The sequence below is a fragment of the Aythya ferina genome (assembly GCF_964211825.1).
Source record: "Aythya ferina genome assembly, chromosome: 16".
In the NCBI taxonomy this organism is placed as follows: domain Eukaryota; kingdom Metazoa; phylum Chordata; class Aves; order Anseriformes; family Anatidae; genus Aythya; species Aythya ferina.
In genome coordinates, this window is record NC_140315.1 from 5,013,667 (window position 1) to 5,028,527 (window position 14,861).

General features: G+C 40.0%; 1 protein-coding gene and 1 long non-coding RNA gene across 2 annotated transcripts in view; both read left to right on the forward strand.

The window, feature by feature from the left end:
- The window catches only part of LOC311445600, a 245,444-nt gene extending 241,124 nt beyond the window's left edge, over positions 1-4,320 (forward strand). Inside the window, exon 3 of the long non-coding RNA XR_014698531.1 lies at positions 3,661-4,320. This is a non-coding gene — a long non-coding RNA (uncharacterized lncRNA). The remainder of the gene's footprint in view (positions 1-3,660) is intronic.
- A 79-nt stretch (positions 4,321-4,399) lies between these two features.
- On the forward strand, positions 4,400-9,968 carry PRELID3B (PRELI domain containing 3B). The gene is made up of 6 exons (XM_084537883.1): positions 4,400-4,618; positions 5,109-5,277; positions 5,636-5,725; positions 6,387-6,457; positions 7,041-7,143; positions 7,802-9,968. The coding sequence occupies exons 1-6, from the start codon at positions 4,587-4,589 to the stop codon at positions 7,919-7,921; spliced, it is 585 nt and encodes a 194-aa protein (XP_084394009.1). The 5' UTR covers positions 4,400-4,586; the 3' UTR covers positions 7,922-9,968.
- Positions 9,969-14,861: the final 4,893 nt, after the last annotated feature.

Sequence of the window (14,861 nt, forward strand, 5' to 3'; positions counted from 1 at the left end):
CTTGCCCTCTTTCACATGGCCATGCTTAGAGATGTGGATGCTTTGAGGTGAGTTTGCTTGTAAGAAGGTAAATACAACCTCTTTCCCTCTGATGGACTACTAGGTCTTCATGTGGAGAACCTCATGGAAATTTAGCTCCCTCTTGTGGTTTTTCCACACAGAATGTATGAATCGAGTCAACCTTAATTCTAAGTATAATATACCTGTTACTTTTCTCTGGCAGTTGATGTATTTACTGCTATTTCCTCTCTTCTTAGGGAATGATAGGCTAGTGATAATCTGTAAAATTTTGATTTACATTTCATATGCAATTTGACAGCCATTTTACCAGAACATGGGGAACTCAGGGAAAGAGATTTGTTGGCTATTTCTGTTGTTTGATTTTTTTTTCAAATGAGGGAAGAAGAGCCCTAAATACTAGAGGATAAAAAGAAAAAGAAAAAAGAAAAGAAAAAAATAAGACTCTCCTGGTTGACTGATAAAACATGGAAACAAATATAGGCATCTGGTTGTCTTACTCGGATCTGTGTTTTATTTTGGGTTGAACTGAATTACATGATACTAACAAATACCATGCCATTGTTAGTGGATGAAGAACAAGCACACATAGAAAACTGTTGAGTCTAGCTATTACCAAGCTATGATTCCAGCAGGCATTTTGGGGGGTACAGCATTGGCTTAATCAGCCCTGACCACTTATTCTTGCAGCCTCTCTGCCCCCTCTGCAATACTGGCATGGCCTTCCTGTGATTTTCAGTTCCATTTATGGTTCACTGTGCAGAAAACAGGAATTCAGCTGTGTTGTTCCCTTACAGCACTCATCCTGGCCATGTGAATTGTTGTTCTGGAGCTGAGTAGCAGCTCAGGAATGGGACTGAGTGACCACAGGCAGGACCTGCTCCAGCCAGCTTAAGCAGATTTAACAAATGTTGGGAGATCAGTTGTAGAGACTGCAGTCTTACAGTACCGCTACCTTGATTGAGGAAGGTACCTTCAAGGCAGCATAGAACTCGGTAGTCTTGAATGCTGTTTGCCTCACTCCTGTCCAGTTTGTATTCACTGGCTACAGCTTGTATTTGACCCTGCCCTGGGCCAAATTATGAGTCAGTTCTGACATGGAATTTGGGACAACATCAGCTTTGTAGAAGGAAGGTGAAAGGTTTTGGAGTGAAAAACGAGCTTGCTGAAGCAGTGGGAGGCAACTGTTAGGACTCAGCATCAGCAGTGGAACTGCTAATGCCGTGCAGAGGAGAAAAAGAGAACGGTAAAGAATGATGGCTATTTGTATAGAAACACATTTCCAGATTTTAAGAGGAAATATATTTATACCATCATTTCTCTGAAGAGAGAAGGAGATGGTTGCTTACCACTGAAACCTCTGAATGCTAACTTGTAGCATAGCTAGAGTTCTGTTCTGACCTAGGAAAGGTGCGCTGTGTAAACTCATTTGCAACTAGCATGGTGTTTGCAGGATGTAGTACACTGTGTAGTGGTGACATTTCCCCCTTTTTATACCAGTCAGAAATCTGGGAGGATCAAAATTGCTTGAACAAAACCCCTATTAAAATATGAGCAAGAACTAGAGGAACTGGTACTATACTACATTGAGATATCAGCGTGCTTCCTTTCTGAAAAGGAACTTTTATAAAAAGTACAATTCAAGGTGAATTTTTATACATGCAGACATGTATAATGACTTGCAGGGGATTAATAGTCTGATTTCGGAAGCACAGAAAAGAGATCCTTGCTATCCAACAAAGCTTTTTAAGAAGTACACGCAGGCAAACAGCCAAATAGTACAGGCTCATATGCTGAATTGACTGCTGATGCTGAGTTTATAGATGGGGTATTTGTTAAGAATTGTATAATGAAAGTAATTTAATAAATATGTCTGGATAGGAAAGCATTGTTAATGTAAGTTTTCTGCCAGTACAACTGCCTGGCTGACAAAGGGAGTGGGAACTTGTTTTTCCAGCTCAAGAAAAGGGCAAGACCTTTGGATGGTTTTCATTAATACTGCACGAGAATGCCAATATTTCAAAAACATCAAAACTTTAATTTCAGATCAAGGAACTGATTCAGTATTATTGTACTGTTAGCTATATTTCAGAATATGACAGGGGAAAAAATACTAACAAATACATTTTCCTGAGTGTATGAAATAGTAAACTTGTCTCATCTGTAATTTGAAAAGCCTGAGAAATGTTGTAATGCACGAAGCAGGTAAGCAAACAGAGCTCATCCTGCATACTACAAGAGAGTGCAGCAGTTAAATATGGTTCACTGTATCAGTCATCAGCAATCTTACTGTGCTAAAATTTGGTTATGGTAACCCCTTAAACATGCCGGTTTTGACCTGCATTCATTTCCTTTAGAAGTGCAGCTTGAAGCACTGCCATTATCACCAAAGCCTTCTTAGTTTTGTGATGTTTTGTACTGCAGAGTGGTCTAGTTGATCTCTGGGATTAAGGCTTTGAAGAAGTATGGGTTTTGTGGTATTTTTTTTTAAGTGTGCCACAATATGTTTTGCAGAAAGGTGAAAAAGCCTGAGTGGGTATGACAATCTGGCTTTTTGGTACCCATTATGGAATGAATAAATGATCTGGTCCTAATGCTGGGGACTTGGTTTGTGAGATATTTCCTGATATTTATGCTTTTCAGTCAAAACAATGGATATTTTATGAGGCTATTTAGAGGGGACAACTCATATCACCCTGCTGGCAAACATGGGTGTGAAAATACAGAATCATAATGATTTGTCCTGCAAATCAGTTTATTGCAACATCAAAGTTCTTTCATACACAATTCTAACAACAATTTCAAGTCTTTCTTAGTTATGCCAATGAGATTGCTCTTCCAAAATATATATGAAGCCTATAATTATAAGGCCCATCAGTTGCATTTAGCAGAGTGATAAGCAAACAGCCCTTGGAAGGTACATATGAAATGAGTAATCTTTCCATGGATTTCCACAGATTTTTATATTCTTTTGTGGATGTCTGTTATGGTCCTTAGTGATCATCTTAGTAGTAGCAGTGACTGAAAAGATTTAACTGAAAGAATATGTTCTTTGCTTTCAATTACTAGACAAATACTGTCAACAGATGTGGGGAAAAGATATCAAAGTATTAAATTTTTAGACATTAAAAAATGGACACAGCATTCTCAAGATGCAACATCACCAATATAAAGAATTCTAAATGCCACTTCTCCCTTTGCAACTACAAGGAAGCATTTTCTTTATCTAGTATCTGGCTTTGTTGTTTATGATTTTATCATTCCTTTCAAAGGTCTGGTCTTATAAAGTAGTTCAGCCATTTATATCACTCAAATGCAGAAACTTGAACAAAGAACTGTTAAGATGTAGCTCCTAATCTTCACCATATGTTGGCATGCTTTATTTTTGCTTTCTTCCAATAGTCAACATTTCCTTCACAGAAAAAATGGTGAGAGGCTAATGGACAGGAGCCATACTGCCTATGAATTGCCTATGTTTTAATGTAAGAGTTACAAAATCTAGAAATAATTTTGTATACTAAGATGGATTACGAGCACATCGACAATGTTTAGGAATGGTCCCATGAGACGGAAGAGTCAGGAAAAACAAGACCGAGACAGGTCTCTCGTTTCTGGGAAATTTCTCTCTCAACGTTTTTCCAGGGAATCCGTTACTGTGCCGTGACAAGTACATGGAGCCACGCAGCGCCTGAGATGTGTCCCCGAGTCGATGCCCTGTGGCCTGTTTGGAAGCAGCACAACTTCCACACCACTCAAGGCACTTCCAACACCGTTACCTCGAGAACCGTCACCGAAAATTCTCGAAGTGCCACAAAACGCACGCGTGTGTTGCCATAACCGATTTATTGCTTTATTATCAAACACTTCGAGGACGTTTGGGAGCAGCAGCCCAGGGCAGTGAGCCCAAGCCCTCGGCCCCTGGCACAGGCGGCCCCGGGGCTGTTTCGTAACGGCGCCGCGCTCCCCGCCAGCGGCCTTACAAAACGCGCTGGCGACGGACAGCGGGAACCCGGCCTGTGCGGGGCAGTGCCAAGCGCTGTCAGCAGTTAGGTAACAGCGCAGTCGCCTCGTGAGAGGTGCCTCGGCGCCCTCTCGCGACAGCTGCCCTTGTCGCGACAGGCTGCACGCTGCCGCCTCGGAACGGCGCGGCACGGCGGAGGGGATTTGCGGTGGGGAGGGCTCCTGCGAGCCGCGTTGGTGTTGACCTAGCCCTGATGAAGCCGCACACCGGGCGGACATTTTAATGTTTTACAGCGCGTTTAACGCCCCGCCGGCAGCGCTCAGCCCGCCCCGCCCTTCTTCCCCTCACGGCCGGGCTGCGCCCAGCGCGCATGCGCAGCGGGCGGGGTGAGGCGCGGCGCCCGGCGCCCTCCGTGCGACATTCAGGGGACACGCGGCCCTGCGTCACCGCCACCGCGCCGCGCGCGGCCATTGGAAGCCGGCGGGACCGGCCCGCAGTGCGCAGGCGCGGCGGGGCTGAGGGACGGGACCGGGACCGGGACCGGGACCGGGGAGCGCGGCGGGGCCGGGACCGGGACTGGGACCGGGGCTCGGCTCCCGCTGCCGCCATGAGGATCTGGACCTCGGAGCACGTCTTTGAGTAGGGCCGGGGGCTGCGGAGAGGGGGTGGGGAATGAGCTCGGGAGGCGCCGCTCCGCCGTGGGGCAGCCGCCTCAAGGGCCTTTGGTGCCGGCCGAGGATGGCGGCCCTGGAGCGGTGCTGAGCGATAACCCCAAGGGAGCGGGGGGGGGGGAAGGGAACGGCTCAGGGGGGTGTTGGGGAACTGCTGAAATCCCGATAAATTCGGGTCTCGTGGAGTTATATGGGAGGGAACGCATTCCTGCCAAATTAGAAGCCTCAGGGTAATTACAGGAGGCAGGGGAATTGCGGAGTGCTGCTGAACCAGGGGTGCCGGTCCTCTTGGATCTGCCCCTGTCCAGCCTAGGGAAGGATGTTTTGTAAGGTTAAGAATGGGAAACGGATCTGCCCTAAAAATACGAAGTGGTTGATATGTTGTGTCCAGTTTTAATAGAAGTCCTATTAAAAAAACTGTAAGTGTACAACCTCGTGTCTTGGTTTTGTTTTGGCAGTCACCCCTGGGAAACAGTAACGACAGCTGCCATGCAGAAGTACCCAAACCCGATGAACCCCAGCGTGGTCGGAGTCGATGTCCTGGACAGACACGTAGACAAGAGCGGGAAGCTGCACAGCCACAGGCTGCTCAGTACAGAGTGGGGAATACCCTCCATTGTGAAATCGGTGGGTATCGTGGAGCAGAGCTTGGGACGGATGTTGGGGGAAGCTTGTGAACCAGGTTGTTGTAATAGAAGTGCCTGATTTCATAATTCTCACGTTTTAAAAGTGTAAGAACTTAAGCACCAGGAAGGCTCAATAGCAGTACGTGTATTGACTTCCAGGTAGTCAAAAACTGTCTAGATTGTAGATTGCTTCCAGTTAAAAAAAAAAAAGAGATCCACTGTGACTTAATAGTTTTATTTAAATTAAACCCTAATTCTGTTGTCTCTGTGTCTGTTCAGTACCTTATGTATTTAGAAGCACTAAAAAAGTTGCAGTTGCTTAGCATACTTATTTCCATGTATGTGTGCCTGTTTTCTAGCTCATTGGCACATGCAGAACGAAGACATACGTTCAGGAGCACTCTGTTGTTGACCCAGTGAAGAAAACAATGGAGCTTAAATCCAGTAATGTAAGTACTTTAGTTTTGTTTATACAATTTAAACAGATTCCAGGTTATAATAAATCCTTGTAAATATGAAAAGGGTACTCATCTTTAAAATTACTATAAAATTGCATTAGAACAATATAAGTAAAACCTTTTAGGTAATGTGTTTATAGCTGACCAGTTCTGTTTATCAGAAGGGATCTCTTAGATTTTTGGAACCTGTCAGCAGTGAAACATCTGAACATACAGATGAGCAGAATACCAGTAGTTTTCTTGTTTGTTTGTAGGGTTTTGGTTTTGTTTTCATTTCTTTTTCCTTTTTTTTTTTTTTAACTTTAAGTTCTTTGGTGTACAGTGCTACCATTTCCTAATTGTGTAACATTTTGCTTTATGTACTGCCACATCTTTTTGATTCGACGGTTAAAAGGTTCTTATAAACGTGGTAGTTTGTGTCTTGTGAATGTTGGTAGCTCATAAGGGATCCAAAAGAATCTAAGGAAAGAGCACTAGATTGCTAAACACTTAACTTGGAGACTTATCTGTTCTCTTGTACACCTCTAATCCTAAAACTTGCAGGAAAAACTTGTTTAAGCCAGATAAAAATATTAGTTTTGTATCTGCAGTTTTATTTACTATATTCCTGTAATGTTTTTACTAAGAGGTAGTCTTGTTTTATGTTCTACAGATTTCATTTACAAATCTAGTGTCAGTAGATGAGAGGCTTGTCTACAAACCACACCCTCATGAACCAGACAAGTAAGTACCACTTGTTCTGATTGCCCTGAGGTAGTACAGACTGGTTTTGTATTTGTAAATTCCCATGGTCTTGAACAGATGATGCTGTGGGGTTTGCATCGCTTCTAGTGGTATCTTGTCAAAAAAGAGAGAGAGAAACTGTCGTTTTCTTTAGGCTATACTCGTACTGCTAGTGATAATTCTCAGGTATCTATATAAGGATTTTAAAGTAAGAGTTTTTCTTCCGTAACTGTGGGAAATGCTAAAAACCTGTTGTTAAAGGGGATGTCATAATACCATAATTCTCAAAATAACTTCACGCCAAATCTGCTGCTTCTACTCTATCTGCCTGCTGCTGAAAACAGAAGTAGTTGAGTGCCACAAAGGTCCATCTAGACTTAGTGTAGACACTTGGTTTTTATTTTATGCGTTGAAGCCTATGCAGTTAAGCACTGAGGAAGTAGGTTGTGTTCATGGGGCAGGATGTTCTGTGTTACGTGACAAAGCTGATGAAGGAATGTGCTTGTTGGGGAGGAGTGAGAAGCCTTTAAGCAACGCAGTTTTAAACTACTTGGAACAATTCATTTTCTGCTCTCTGTTTCAGAACCATTTTGACACAAGAAGCAATAATATCTGTAAAAGGTGTCAGTCTCAGTAGTTACCTGGAAGGGTTAATGGCGAACACAATTTCTTCCAATGCTAATAAAGTAAGTATGACCTTTGCGTACAATGTGACCGCTAGCAAATGACAATGGGAATGCAAATACAAATCTCTGTTTTATGTTCTGGCTTTGTCAACAATCTTGGAAAGGGTGGGGGTAATTCTGCTGCCTTTACTGTAGATATGTGAATGCTGAGCTTATTGAACTTGCTCTTTTTTTTTCTCTTATGAATATAGATAACAAATTCTTATTGGTAAGCACTCAATCATAATTGAAAAAACATTTCCATTCATTTAAACGGTGCTTTCACTCCGTTCCTGCACTCTTGATGCAATCTATTAGTTTTACTGTTGAAACAGAATGTGCATCAAGGCATCTGAAGTAGTTATGTGGGAGCAATGAAGTGGTGTTTTAGTTGAGAGTTTATCCTTTGAGTTCAGCCACAAGAATAACAGAACACAAAGTGGATAAAAAGCCACCTTGTGGTTCATAAGACAGCACTGCTGATAAAAGGAATTTTAAAGTGTAAAGCAGTACAATTCCTGCAGTACTCTGGTTATCGAAGGAAAAAAAAATCAGGCATGCATTTCTGTAACTTTTGCTTCCTTTTTCAATTATTGTTTCTTAAGTCATTTTCAGTAAGACAGAGTTTAATCTATTTACTTAATTACCAAGACTTACACCTTTTTTTTCTAACCTGTAGGGACGTGAAGCGTTGGAATGGGTAATAAATAGACTGAATGCTGAAATTGAGGAGTTCGCAGCTTCAGCAAGAGGAACGATGAGGAATTCAATGGCAGCAGCAGCATTTGTAGAGAAATGATAGCAAATATACTTGTATTACTAACAAGGTTTAACAATCCAAAGCTTCTCTCCAAACCTAAATACATGTATCCTTTGTTATTTAAAGGCATACCTGTGTATTAGGTATGTTTCAAATTTAATTTGGAGAAAAGCTAAATTCATACTAATGGGGCTGATATGCAAAACTTAATTAATATATTGGTTCAGCTGGACCGAACTTCGGTTGCAGATGGAAAAAATAATTTTGGAGTGTCGTTCCTGTATTTACATGAACACTAACTTAAAATGTTTTCAGATATGAAATAGCCTTGTTTAGAGATGAGGCTGTGTATGTCCAAGGAGACTGGCGTGTTAGGTTGACTTCTGTGGAATCTTTATTTTTGTGTGACTTATGGACTACCTCTTTTGGGACCAAACCCAAAATTAAGTAGAATGGTTTGTTCCAGCATTGTTCTGTTTAAGTTTTGATAGTTGTATGATACAACTTGGTTTAACAGAAAGTTTATTACTTGAAGCTTGAAATACAAAAGAATGTAGAAAATATTTTTTGATATGCTTTTTAACTAGTTTGACTGGTTGAGCTAATATGGTACTCAAATTGTTTTTCAGTCAGTATAGGTAAAACATTCAAAGTGTCTCTTATCTACTAAGACCTAAATTCTTTTTCAAGTATGACATTGATGAGCTGGACATGCAGTAACATAAGATTTTATCTTACATGTCTAGAATAACTATCTCCATTTCTAGAAGCCCGTTAAATAAATGGGTACAATAAGCATAGAGCCTTAAAAAAAGCTGCTGGGACTTCTGAGAATAGTAGGTTTTCAATTCAAAAGTTTGAAGAATCACATAGCGGACTAAAAAAACTTGGTGAAGCTGGCTAAAGAGAGACCTGAGCATAAGAGGAAGTAATAATAAGAATGTTAACGATATATTTATTAACTCAATCATGCTCTGAAAATAACCTGTTACACCAGCTGATTATTTTGTTGTCCTTTAAATTAAACATAATGTTCTAAATTCCAGGAGGTCCTCTACATTTTAAGCTAATCTACTCACAAAAGAAGGCTCTTTAAATGAAAACCTTGAGAATAAAAGGTTTTCTACAGTTCGTGTTTGTTTCCTGGTACTAGCTATAAATTCTTCATACTGACTCCAGTGATTAGCTGTGGGAACTTAAAGGTCAAACCTTGACGTCCTTGCTTACGTAATGCACCAGTCTGCTGGTAGTCCTGTTGGCTTCAGCAGAGGCTGTGTCCCCCATCTGGCTCCTTCAGTGTGAAGGGATAATGGGAAAACACAGCCCCAAATCTGCTGACTGGGGGGTGGGGGGAAAGTATTTTGGTGCCAGAGACTTATCCTGGAATTTTGATTCTAAGCTTACAAGTAATCTCAAGACTCTCTTAGCCTTTACAAGCTGTAATGTCACCTGTTCATCGATTTTATGTTGCATGCCATTTCTGTTGTATCAGAATTGCCTGTTCAACAGTATCTGCTATATAAAGAAACAGAGCTTATTTTAAGTTGGAAAGTTTGAAAAAATACTTGTGTAGGAAAAAACAGGTATGTACATATACCTTTTAAAAATTAACTATTCTAAATATTTTTCTAAAAAGAAATGGTTTAAGAATACCTTTATAAATTGAAATCATTCTGGTTTACCATGCTTTTACAGAAAATTATTACAAGTGAAATAGTGTTTCAACTTAAAAAGTGTATGTGAAACTGCTGCAAAATTGTACCATAACTTCTGATAAAAACGCAATGCTTGAAAGTGACTTGAAATGCTTATTTAGCCCTTATCACTTGGCATTTTAAAGTCAATTTTATGTTTTCCTAACTTTTCTGCACTAAGGACCTGCATAGTATGAATTCACAGTTTGTCCTTGCACTGAAAAAAAACTTAACTATTTAATTTTTGCAAGCATTCAACAACTTCGTGAAAGATCATGATTTGCTTGGTTCTATTTTATTTATATGCCTGCATTCTCATTCTGTCAGGGAGTATGGCTTTCTGTATGTGGCGCTTTTTTATTTTAAATAAAACTTTATCTGAGTTCTGGCTACTTTCTGAAGCATTCTGATTATTCATTTCTTTTAACTGCTAGGTTAGTAATCTAGAGTGAGGGGGGGTGAAGGTGAAGAAATAGTTTGGAGATAATAGTTTATTTTATTCAAATGCATATCCTAAAATGCATGTTTATAAGTGGTAATAATTTAAACCCATTTGCAGCTGCTGTGGTCTGTCTTACTCAGATGAATGCAGGGTGCTATGACTGAATGCATCAATTTTGGAGTAAGAGTGACTTGAGCTCATGCAGAGAAGCCGTGCGTTTGGGTGGTTAGAAGGGAGGTGGGAAGGAAAGGAGCTACACTTAAAGGGTTAAGAACTAAAGGACAAGGAAGAAAGAAAAAGGGGGGGATGGGGTGAAGGAATATAACGCAAACAAATCAGTGGTGTGGTCTTTGGTGGATCCTTACCTCTTCCAGCTCACCTAAATGGATTCATGTTTTTCCTTATCTGCAGATGAAGGCTTTTAATTGGCAAAAATTCAAACTCACCTGTCTAACTTTTCTGAGAAACAGAACAGAAGTGAGTAAGCTTTAGATCCAAAGCTCCATAGTCTGGAGAAGATTTAAGATGATTTTTGCACTGTTAAACATTCTGTTTTCACTGCACACCTGGATTTTGAACCGAGTCATAAATCCTTAGCTTTCCTTGCTGTTCATTGTCTGAAATATTTTGGATGATTTTCTTGTGTTCGTGTGATACTTAATTACTCCAACACAACTGCTAAGCATTTCTGCCTGGAGGAGGGACAATTCAAATCTGTAGCAACCAAGCATTCTTCTAAAGCAATTGTATTCACTGCAAATGCTATTACAGTTAACTTAAAACCAAAAGTTTGAATTGCAGTAGCTGAAAGTTTGAGGGCCTCGCAAGCTTAGTGCCACCTTTTGTTGAAACTTGCATCATCTGCTGGTTATTAATGTAAACAGTGTTCTTATTGTCAGTAAATGAATGGATGTAGCTATTTGCCTACGGAAAGCTTCTGTTGAATAAAACTGCTTACCTAATTTGTATCTAAAAGTTGAAAGAAGGAACTGAAAACTACTTTTGCTCATATTTGATATGAGAATTAGCTGTACCAGTGGTGAGATTTTTATGTTAATTTGGTAAATAATTTTTCTGTAAATTACCCTCTCTTTGTCCTTCATTTCTTGATTTAAACAGGCTTGGGATAGCTAAAGTAGCAGTATAGTGGATTCCTTTGTTTCATATTACTTGCAAGGCATTCTGAGATCTATAGGACTAATTTTTTCAGTGGTGTGTAGCTGCGTACCTTCAATGTACCCATCTGCACTATAAAATCTCGTTTGTTAAAGACTTTGTGCACTTTAAATCTTGCAGACAGCCTTATATTCTGAAAGGCAGAGCTATTCACAATCTGAAATAATAAAAACTGGTACAGTGGAAGAATGTTCCTGAATTTACTGTGACACTGAAATGACTTGTGTCTGTATGTACACTAAAATAATAATTTCTTCAGTCAGTAACAAAAACAAAGTACTTTAAAGGAAAACAAAAGGCTACTTTTACCTGATGAATATTTCTTCTTGCTAACAATGGGTGTCAGCACCTGTTCAGCCATACAGCAGTTAACAAACAATTGGTTTACATTTTCCTTTAAGAAGGAAAGAAAAAAGAAAAAAGAAAAAAAAAAAAAAAAGCTTTAACCACCATTTCCTACAACATCACTATTTTGTCTGTTGTGGTCTGTATTTGCAGTTAAACTGTATAGTCTAATGTATTTCCAGTAAGTGTCATATACAGTAAACCTAAATACCCACTGTCTAGTCTGCTGGCATTGACAGATACAGGGTTCAGAGGAAAGATCAGCATCCTGTTGAGGTGCAAGTTAATAGGTGAACTGACGAATGCTGATAAAGAGAACTTGTCTGAAAACACTGAGTCATTATAGAATCATTTTCTCAAGGTGAAGGCTGGTCTTTCACTTGCACAGGACCTGTTCTTTTTTTTCTCAGATAATTTGATAGCTTTGCTTTACTTGTTGCCATAAAATTGAATTCTCTAAAGGTGAGCTTACGTGTTATAATTAAGTTGAACTAACTGCTTACCTTTAATGAAAGGAAATAGTCCTGTGTCTACCTGCTTTTTTTTTTTTTTTTTCTGGTTGTACTGTCCTATTTCTTTGCACTGAGGATAGCATTCTTCACACCTTTTGAGTCAAAAGCTATGAATACAAGAAGAGAGATGATGTTTATGTAGCCCACAATGAGGGGAGACAATGAAAGAGGAGTAAGCTATCACTTGGGCTGAAATTGTATTGCCTGCATTGTAATATGTATTGCAATAATTTCATATTGCATCTCCTAGAAAGAGTACTTGATACTGTCAAGATTAACTTTAATGTAGGAGTAGTTTGTTATTTGTCAGCTATCTGGGAATTTGCTCGGAGTGGACCAAACTTTTCTGGATTTATTAGAGTTTCGTTTTTCAGCTCATCAATTCACATTTTAGTTCGTAAGACATCAGATAATGATTTGTAAAATTACAGCTGTTCCAATGTTAATGTCTCACAAATGATCAATTTCGCTTTATTTCTAGTATTACAATGTATCTTACTATAACTAGAAACTGTATTTTTGTAAAGCAGTTACATCCTTACATTAAATATTAAAAATCTATTATATTTCTCTTCAGACATACATACACTAAGAACTGCAATGCAAGGTGTTTTGTTTTTTGTTGTGTTTTTTTTTTTTTTTACATTCTTTTTCAACAGGAAGGTTTAACAGTTCTTTAATTAAAGTTTTAAAACACTGAACTAAAACAAAAAATAGTATCAGCTCTGTATTCATCATCAGCTAGAGAACTCGATGAAATAAAGTGACAGATGTAGTAAAAATTTTCCTAACCATCTACCCAATCCTTTTCCCAACAAATTATATGAAACAATTTTGCCCCTGCTGTGACCTTTCATATTCCTAGAACCTGTTCAACTTCATGGGGACCCTTATAAAAAAAAAAAAATCTATAATATGGCCCAAATGTAGCAAGTAGCATTACTTGGGTGAGTTCTTGTTAATGTGCTTTTTCGTTTTTGTTTGTTTTGAGGGGGAATGTAAATATTATTTACATGGGAGATAACTGCTTTGTTTTATCTGGATTTAATTGCATTTACATTCAAATTCTGTAGCACAATCTAGCCGATATATTGCAAAATTGGGAGTAAAAGAAGTACATATCAGAGTCCATACTTAGGATTTTTTCATAATCATAGAATCATAGAATCATAGAATATCCTGAGTTGGAAGGGACCCTTAAGGATCATCAAGTCCAACTCTTGACACCGCACAGGTCTACCCAAAAGTTCAGACCATGTGCCTAAGTTCACAGTCCAATCTCTTCTTAAATTCAGACAGGCTCGGTGCAGTGACCACTTCCCTGGGGAGCCTGTTCCAGTGTGCAACCACCCTCTCTGTGAAGAACCCCCTCCTGACGTCCAGCCTAAATTTCCCCTGCCTCAGCTTAACCCCGTTCCCGCGGGTCCTGTCACTAGTGTTAATGGAGAAAAGGTCTCCTGCCTCTCGACACCCCCTTACGAGGAAGTTGTAGACTGTGATGAGGTCTCCCCTCAGCCTCCTCTTCTCCAGGCTGAACAGGCCCAGTGACCTCAGCCGTTCCTCGTACGTCTTCCCCTCCAGGCCTTTCACCATCTTCGTAGCCCTCCTCTGGACACTTTCCAACAGTTTCATGTTCTTTTTATACTGTGGTGCCCAGAACTGCACACAGTACTCGAGGTGAGGCCGCACCAGCGCAGAGTAGAGCGGGACAATCACCTCCCTTGACCTACTAGCGATGCTGTGCTTGATGCACCCCAGGACACGGTTGGCCCTCCTGGCTGCCAGGGCACACTGCTGGCTCATATTCAACTTGCTGTCTACCACCACCCCCAGATCCCTCTCTTCTAGGCTGCTCTCCAGCGTCTCATCGCCCAGTCTGTACATGCAGCCAGGGTTTCCCCGTCCCAGGTGCAGGACCCGGCACTTGCTCTTATTGAACTTCATGCGGTTGGTGATCGCCCAGCGATCGCCCAACTATATAATCTATAGTTGTGTTGTATTCTGAATGATCTAGAAGCACTGGAAACATTGAACCTTCTTAGCCTGATGCTCTGTACAGTTTTATTTTCTCTTATTCCCCTCAGTTTTGAGGGACATTCAGCAAGCTACACAATTTCCCTGCTGTTTCTAGGAGAAAAAAAAAAAAAAAAAAAAAAAAAAAACACAGGAAGAGAAATGGAAGGCAAGTGTTAAAGTGAGATGCAATAATGGATCCCAAGGATCCCTTACCTGTCAAAGAAACATAAGCACCTATGAGAATTAAAAACTTCAGAAAATGTGTACCAGTCCTTGATTTCACCTAGATGTTTTTAAAAAAGTTATTCAACGTTATGCTCAACTGTGGACAGAATTTTTCATTATCAAGCTATTATAACAACATTTATAAAGTAACATAGCTGACATAAAAGGTTATTAAGCATATTGAAGTAGTAATGCACAAGATTCTTAAAACTTGAATGTACCTGAATTCTGCTCTGCAGATCCGGGATTCATCCAGAGAACATTTAATGCCAGATTTTGTAGAATGGACAGCTAAGAACTTGGCTCACACTGCAAAATAATTTTTATATAGAATCTAGGTGTCCGAAAGTTAAATGTCTTCATCTGCTTCATCAACTAACCTTTGAAATGTAGTCCTGTTAGGGAACAGCACGAAAGTGCAAATTTATCTTAAGATTCGAGATGGTTTTGGAGCATGTTTTCTCCTGGTGCTCTGTGCTTAGTGCTGTGCTTAGACAAAGAGGAGATTTAAAAGGAGATGAACTGTATTGTCATCAGCATGGATTGATTTCCAGTAGCTGTGGAACAGA

What these genes read in the sequence shown, in the direction of transcription:
- PRELID3B (XM_084537883.1), top strand. Translation starts at nt 4,587, where the DNA reads ATGAGGATCTGGACCTCGGAGCACGTCTTTGA. An exon ending in TACCCTCCATTGTGAAATCG is followed by an intron (nt 5,278 to 5,635) that starts GTGGGTATCGTG and finishes CCTGTTTTCTAG; the next exon opens with CTCATTGGCACATGCAGAAC. An exon ending in TTTCTTCCAATGCTAATAAA is followed by an intron (nt 7,144 to 7,801) that starts GTAAGTATGACC and finishes TCTAACCTGTAG; the next exon opens with GGACGTGAAGCGTTGGAATG.